Source organism: Chinchilla lanigera, unplaced genomic scaffold (genome assembly GCF_000276665.1).
Source record: "Chinchilla lanigera isolate Chin_1 unplaced genomic scaffold, ChiLan1.0 scaffold00021, whole genome shotgun sequence".
In the NCBI taxonomy this organism is placed as follows: Eukaryota; Metazoa; Chordata; class Mammalia; order Rodentia; family Chinchillidae; genus Chinchilla; species Chinchilla lanigera.
Window position 1 is genome coordinate 21,473,750 of NW_004955422.1, and position 8,321 is coordinate 21,482,070.

An 8,321-nucleotide genomic window follows, 5' to 3' on the forward strand; every position below is an offset into this window, starting at 1 on the left:
GAATGACTCTGTGTTTTTCTATAAGAAAGTGGGCTTGTGAGAACTAGAGAACACCCGGTCACCTTCCAGCTCTAGAACATCCAGGCTGCGTCCTCTGTCCTTTCCCTTCACTCCGTGTGGATTTATTGCATTTTAAACACTCATAGGGTGTATCTAGTTTTCTAACTTTGAATCTCTTATATTTCATACTTGCAGCCTGTTTGCCCATTCATTCTTTCCCCACCAGACCCCTGTCCTCTCTCTCAGTGGCGGCCTCTTGGGACCATGCCTCCCTGCCACTGTTTCTTCCCTCTGTGATGTTGATGAAGAGGGCAGGGCCTCATGGGTTTTTCCCAAACAGCAGGCTCCCTGCGCACATGCACATACAGCCAGGGTCAGATTCCTGATGGCAACTGTGATCTTTCTCTTCTGCTGCAGGTTGAAGAAGCGGCCACAAACATAGCTGTGGGAGCAGGTGTCCTGGCTAGTCTAGGATTAATTGGGATCGTCCTGTCTCGAACCAGGCGGGAAAAGCAATGAAATCAACGCATTGTCTTAATGACACCAGCTAATATGCAGTAATCTTGCTTAGCCAAGGGTTTGCTTCATTGATTTCACTCTTTGGTGATCACAGATGCTTATTTTAATGGATCTAAATAAAAGCATAGAAATATTATATTTGTGGGAATAATTAATTGAATATGAATTCTTCTTTTTGGTTTTCCAAATTTGATTCCCTATGGGTTTAAAAATTTCATTTAGCTAATAATAGATGTGTAAAATTTTAGGTATTCTTTTGGTCAGATCTGGGAAAATCTCAATCAAATGTTTGCATGTGCATACTGTAAAAGCTCAGGTTATCAACATTTCCTCTTTGTGCAGTGTCTGATCTTATATCTCTATGGATTGATCTACGAATCAACCTATTTGTGACTGACATTCTTGTTACAGTGGCCTCCTATGCGTTGGGCCATCTTTGACTGTGTCAGTGTTTAATGTCAAATCAGGCTTTTCCACATATTTATATGATTCATTATATTGTATTAATTGGATTAGCAAATAATTCATAGACCTTTGTTACTTTTGCTTGAAAATTCCTTTTCTTAATGTGTTCTGCTATTGTATAATTTCAAACTTTGGCTGCAATTTGCATCTCAATGTCAGAATAATTTACATTGAAATTATAGCGCATTTGACCTTACTTTTGGTATTTCATTAATTTTATTGTTTACCTTTTTAATCCTTTAATAAAAATTTTAGCTGATTTATTTTTTTATTGGTAAGTGAAAGTTATTTATTTACAACGTACAGCATGCTGTTTTGATATATGTTTATACTAGGGGATGGAGAAATTGAGCTATTTAACATATACATCACTTCATGTAAGTTTTTGAAGGTAAAAACTCTTAAAATCTACTCTTAACAATTTTCAGTTATATAACACATTGTCACTACCTGCAGTTGCCATGCTGCAGAATGGATCCCTTGCACTTACTCCTGTGCAACTGAAACTTCTTTCTTTTTTCCCCTTTTTGTTAGTATATATTTATGATATATGATAAATACATTCATTGTGGGGAACTGGTATACATACATATTGCATCTTGATCCTTTTTCTTCTCCTTCCCTTCCCCTCCTTCCCTCTCCCCCCACTGAGCGTGAATTCTGTCAAAGACAGAGCTGTATACTGCTATGGACTCAATGTCTATGTTCCCCGCTCCCCACAAATTCTTATGCTGAAGCTCTCACCCCAGTGGGATGGTATTTGGACACGGGGCCACTGGGCGGTCATTCGGTTTACACAAGGTGTTCTCAGTAGGGCTCCTGTGGTATGATTGGGTTTTTATGAGACAAAGAGACTGGAGTGCTCACTTTTTCTACCTCTACAATGTGCAGATATAGTGAGAAGGTGGCCATCTGCGTGCCAGAAAGGACATTTCTCTAGATGCTAATTCTGCTGGCACCTTGATTTTGGATTCTCAATTGCTATGGTTTGAATATAGTTGGCCTCTTCTCAAATTCATACTGAAACTTAATCCCTGTTAAGAACAGGATTTATCCATTCATGTGATTAATTGATTAGTAGTTAATTGGATTAATGGGTTTATATTAGAAGTCTTCCAAGATTCTCTCATTTTTTTTTTTTTTGTTTGTTTTTTTTCCGGTACCAGGAATTGAACTCATGACCTTGTGCTTGTGCTTGCCAGGCAGGCGCTGTGCTGCTGAGCTAAATCCCCAGCCCCCAAACTTCTTTTCTTTATGACTTATCCTCTGTAGTATCATATTATTATTATAACAGAAAATGACCCCTTCCCGCCAGCATACTTTAGTTTCTTAGTTGACCAGGTGATAGTTCCTGTTGTAGTTCCGGTTGCTTCTGTCTCCTAGAAACGGCTGGTCATTGTAATGCACAGCTGGTCACTATGATGTAAGAACCAATCCCCAACTGACAAGCCATTCTGCCTCTGTACTTCCTGCTTGCTTATCTCATATAAGCCCTAGACCACCAGATCATCTTGGGGATGATCCCAATCAGTGCCCATTGAGGTAAATAAATCTGCCTCCAAATCCTGGGTGTCGTTTTGGTGTAGGCTGTGTTGTGTGGAAGCCTGAGCTGAGTAACACAGATTCCTTGCCCTTAACCGCATTTCTGCTTCCTCTTGGAGGCCTGTGTTCTTTTTATGGTGCAAGGATACATGATGGGCAGAGGAGAAATGGACCACACTGATGTGCAAGAAGGAGAACTGGACCTGCCCGGGCTGGGATCCTTCTGGAACTATGTGTAAGATCCTAAGCCATGAATGTGACTCAACCATCAGGGCCCCTTTCTTTTTGTCATTCCAGCTCCTCTATCATCCAACTATGATTCCTGTCATTATTCCCATCTGCTTTCTGGGTCTTTGCGCTTCCTGTCTCTTTCACCTCCTTAGTGGTTCCACTTCTCACCATCCCCCAAGTCTCTGATTCCACATTCCCACCAGCCCTTTTCTTCCTCTGTCAACTCAGTATCACCTTTCCCAATGACCTGTGGCTCTGGGGTCCCAGTGGAAGTTCCCAAGAGAGAATCCAATTGCCACCTACAGCCTAGCTCAGCCTAGCCATTGGCTGCCTTTGTGTCATGCGACCCCTCTTAGGCCACCATGTGTGCCCAGCTCCATGACTGACAGTCTTGGTATGTGGACAGGCAGGGCTGGGGTAGCAGGTAGTGCCAGCTCCAACCTTTATTCCCACAAGAGCTGTGGACAGCATGGATCTTGTCTCAGGGCAGATTCATTGACTGGAATTACAGGTGGGAGCTCACAGTAGTCAGAAGATCTGATCCCCCAGTACAATACTACTCTTTGTAAAATAGGTTTGGATCCAAACATTTTATTTTTTCATGTGTTATGGTTTGTGTCTCAGTGTCCCCTCAAAGTCTCATGCGGTCATGGGGTGGGCTTTTAGCGTTTAATTGATTATGGGTGTGAGAGCTACACCCGCCCTGGGGTGGATAGTTTGCACATGTAAGGGAGAGGAAGAGGCTGCTTGTAGCCATTCCTCCCTTTTTAGTGCTGGCTGCATTTGCTGTGTTCTGCCGCCATGAGCTGTAGCCCTCTGCCATGTGCCACTCTGCCTTGTAACCTGCCAAGTATGGACTAAAACCTCCACAAACTGTAAGTGAAATAAATCTTTCCTTCCTTAATTTTGGGCATCAGGTGTTTTGTTCCAGCAATGACAGAAAAGTAACTAAGACATCATGTCTCAAATTTTCATTTTGTTAGAAGATGAAGGGTGGTGAGAGAGAAGTGAGAGTGCTCTGTCCCCTTGACTGTGGCAAGAACCCCCCTGTCTGTGCCAGGAGCCAGTGGCATGAAGAAGGCCAGTACCTGTGAGTTCTGGGATCCTGAGTCTGTCACCTGCTGTGGTGAATCAAGCTGGGCTACTGCAGGTCACACAGCTCTTGGGTTTCTCTTTGGCAGATAATGATACCCACTGACAGGTGTGAGTTCACTTTAGCTAGCCCCCTGCCTCACCCTAGGGAGGAGTGAATGCGTATCTCAGAGCAGTTTCCACCACACACATAGATAGTCACCAAGGGGCACGGACTCATTTACCCATCCTGCTCTGGAAGCTGAATGAAGACAATATTCTGTCCTTCTGGGTGCTACACCCATACCTCAGTCCTGCGAGGCAGGATTCCATTGCTCAAAAGCCAACTTCTGCCAACCAGAGACCCAACCCAGAGGCCAGCATGGCAGGTGTGTTCAGGTACATGCCTAAAGACACAGGCTCTAGGCTTCTCATAGTCTCTTCTGCAGGGGTGAGTAGGGGCTCAAAAATTACTTTACCCGATACATCTCTTATGCCTAGCACTAATTTCACCAGCAAGAGATCATTTGTAGCCTTCAGTTATGCTGATTATCAAGTCCTTAGATTTTCCAAAGAAAACCCACCTCCAGATAATTAGAAAAAATCTGGTGATCAGAGACATAGACAATTTGTAGTAGCCAACCTCTCAGCACAATGGCTGCCCACTGCGGCTGGAGTAGGTTTCCCTCGACTGGAAGGCAGCCCATGTCGGCCGTGTTCTCAGGGAAATTAGCCCTCCAGCCCTTTCATCTTTTAGGCAGTGGGGTGGAATGTGCCCAGGGGCTGAGCATGCTCTCTTTTGGGAAAATCTCAAGGAAAGAGGCTAGCTGGGGCTGCTCAGAGAGCAAAGCAGGTGCGGAGGCTATAAAGGAAACTGTGCTGGGGCCAACCTCTGCCCTGAGGGCTGCGCCAGGAGGGCTCCCACACCCTGGCCTCCTTCCTGCATCCTGACAGCCCCTCCTTAAGGGTGGACACAGATCGCTCTGTCTACCTTTCCTTCCCCAAAGGTCCAGATGGGACTGTCCCTTCTGCTGGGTAGAATTTGAAAACTGACTTTGTCTCCAAGCCCTCCTATTTCCCATGGTCAGTATCCCTCCCGCCTGACTGCCTGCTACCTCCTTTGCTCCTGACCACAAATTTCAAAGGCCACACACATGCCACAGCCACTGCTCCTTCTCAGCAACGCCTAAAGAGTTGTGGGCCCCAGCACCCTGATGCCCTTTAGGGTGGGTTACCAGGAGCTACAGGTTACCAGGAGCTCTGAGGGCTATTGTTGGGGGATATGGCAGAAGCAACCTAAACAAACAGTTCCAGTGGGCTCTGGGCTGAGTCACAGAAAGGGGCAGAAGCCTGGTACAGTCACTGGAACAAGTTGCTGGCTGTATAGCAGCAGGTGGAATCCATCGCTGTATATGCTTCAGTGACAGTAAATACAGCACATCTAATAAAGGACACAAAATCACTTCATAAAAGCGACACACACACCTGCAGCAGCATGCATTCTCTCTGCTAGTCCTGTGACAAAAGCCATGCAGGCCACACTGAGGCCTTTGTCCTTCCAAGCTACTAAACCACCCCTGTGATTGAACAAACAGTTAAACTGGATAAGGTGCTGGAAGGGACACCAAGCCGAAGGTGGCTGGAACACCAGTGGCATCAGTGGAGGTGTGAAGTAGGAATGAGTGGCAGTGACGGTGCAGATGGCATCTGGCTAGAAGGTGGAGAAGGAGTAAGCAGCTAGGGGGCTGAACTGAGAGCAGTACGGATGATGGGGACTCATGGGACATGGTCACTGACCCTCTGCACAGTTGGGCAGCCTTTGTGCCCCTGTAGTTGGCACATGGGAAAAGGAGCACTGGCAGGTGCTTGACAGACTTCTATGGGGACAACAGATGCAGAGCGAGATGTATGGAGTCGTATAGAGTGAGTCAGAACGCGAACACTCCTCCCTGTGGTTGCCCACACACAGCCTGCTTAGGTCTCCCAGGTAAACAAGAGGCTGATGCCCTTATAAATGTACAAGCTTTGTCTCTAGACACCTGGAGAAGCTACTCATTGAGTGCATGTGAAGTCTGGGCAGAGAGGGACCAACTTTGGCTGGAGGATAGTGAAAGGCTGCAGGCATTCCCATAGGTATTCTATTTTACATGCTATACAGGCGTGAGAGGCCTGCTCCTGGCTACGGCCTGGAAGGATGGATGCACTAGCAGGCAGGTGCACAAGGCAACATATCAGGCCTATGGCTTTGAGTGAGGGCTGGGAATATGCACACACCTGTGTGGATACTGCCATGAGTCTCTCGCAAGCATTTTCCTGCAAACAGACCACTGGGGAAGCCAGCAGTAAGAAGATAATCAGTTAGTGTTTTGTTTGGTGCCCATAGAGAACTGCCAGTAACAGAGCACTCATTTCACCAACACTAACGTGCAAAATTGGGATGAGGACAATCAAGTACACTGGTACTGTCATCTGCCTTACAACCCCACAGGGGTTGGCCTAACTGAAGGGAAAAATGAGTTATTAAACAAAAGTTAAAAGGTTTAAATGAAAGCACTCTGTGTGAGTAAAGAAAGTACTTCTACAGAAGCCATAAGGTTGTTGAATGAAATACCCAGTGCTGGGAGTGGGGCTACTTCCTTATGAGTTGTAAGCCAGGGAGGCCCTGAGGCTCCTACATCTTAAGGCTATTGCTGCTACAGTCGATTGCACCCCAGAACTGGATGGAAAGTCTATTGCTGAAGATGTCACACACTTTCACAGCAGAACATGAAGAAATCAAACTGAGACTAAGTGGGAAACATTGTCTTTATTGGCTAGAGGGCACTATGCAGGCCTCTGGGGGAGAACTGTCACCAGTGGTCCTGCTTGGCTATGTGTCTCATGTGTTGTACCCTCAGTATGCCAGGCAAGATGTGCCTACTGGTGTGGTGGTGGCACAACTGGTCTGGGTGCAACTAATCTTTTAAGAATAGGATTTTAAGCCTGTTCCAAGGGAGGGGATCTATATTTGGTACTACAAGCCAGTATAAATCCCTGTGACTGGGAAAATCAAAGGCCTCTGCAGGGGAAGGCACTGCTGTTGTTTCATTAAATGAATACGATGTGCCAGGGAAAGTGCTGTCTAAACATTTGTGTTTGTGCCTATTGACTACTGTTGCTACTGGCCACAGCTGGGGGAATTTCTTCTTACAGTGAGCAGTGACCATGGTGGCAGTGTGCAAAAAGTCCAACTGTTGGGTATGTGGTAAATTCCCCTTTCTAGTAAACAGAAAGGGCCCTGGAATATGCCGTGCTTGTTCCTCCAAAATTGGAGGCCTGTCTTTGAATAACATAGGTGAAAGGGAATGAATGGCCTGGTGGTCTTAGTCTAGGAAGGCATGTAAGTGAATTCTGTTTTTTTTTTTTTTTTTTTTTTTGGTACTGGGAATCAAACTCATGACCTCAGGCCTGCCAAGGAAGTGCTTATGCTGCTGAGGTATACCCCCAGCGCATGTAAGTGAATTCTGACCCATGCACTCTATGGTGTGGGACAGAGTGACTTGGAAGGTAGGTAACATGGACTGCTATACACGTATGCCCTTTTGTGTCTGGAAAGAGATAATGAAATGAACACTTCCATCCACTGGCATAGGGGATGGCCATCCCATGAATCCTGTGTAGGTCCCATTTTATTCCTAAAATGTTAATTTATGTATCCTCTCTTTCATGCGTGTTTTGCTTCATTTAACTTGACTTGTCTTTTTGTTTTTTCTTCCTTTCAATTTTTTCCTTTTTTTATGCAGTATCTCAAATTGGATGGTGTTATGGTTTGTGTCTGAATGTTTCCCCAAAGCCTCATGCAGTCATGGGGTGGGATTCTTGAGTTTATGATTGATTCATGGTCCAATGTTGGAATTATGGGTGTGAGTCCCCCTCTCTGGGCACAGGGTGGCTATTGAGGGCTCACTTGTGGCTATACTTGCCAGAGTAGTCTTTTCTGCCTGGCTGCACTTGTCTCAGAAACCTGCCAGCATTGAGGACCCACTTTCCCTGTAGACTGGCATGATGAGATTCCCTCAACCTATTTGTGCCTCAAGCAGGGGCACCAACATTTTTAGTTCAAGTACAGATTCTTGCCAACTTTACTGCCAAGGCTCTAAACTCTACACATGAGAGCACCTTCCTTCTCAACCAGGAAACAGCACAGATACAGAGGATAGCACTGCAAAGCAGAATGGCCTTGGGCGTGTAACCTGCTGCCCACGGAGACATCGAGGCACTCAGTGGCACAACTTGCTGCTGCCATCCAGGATTGCTCTGGCTATTCTTTGTTTCTTCTGGTTTTATATAAATTTTAGAATTGCTTTTTCTAGTCCTGTGAGAAAAACTGATGCTTTTTAACTTGAATTGCATTACATCCATAGATTATTTTTGGTAACATGGCCATCTTGATGATATTAGTTTTACATTTCCAAGAACTAATCCAAGAAAGGAAATGTCTTCTAATGTCCATT

The 8,321-nt window shown here is 45.4% G+C and overlaps 1 protein-coding gene across 3 annotated transcripts in view; it reads left to right on the forward strand.

Moving 5' to 3' along the window:
• Positions 1-1,247, forward strand: part of LOC102003559 (HRAS-like suppressor 2) — a 16,915-nt gene extending 15,668 nt beyond the window's left edge. For all 3 annotated transcript variants that reach the window (XM_005384675.2, XM_013514296.1, XM_013514294.1), the window contains one exon: positions 418-1,247. In XM_005384675.2, the coding sequence (XP_005384732.1) occupies positions 418-519 (102 nt within the window). In that variant the 3' untranslated portion in view covers positions 520-1,247. The remainder of the gene's footprint in view (positions 1-417) is intronic.
• Positions 1,248-8,321: the final 7,074 nt, after the last annotated feature.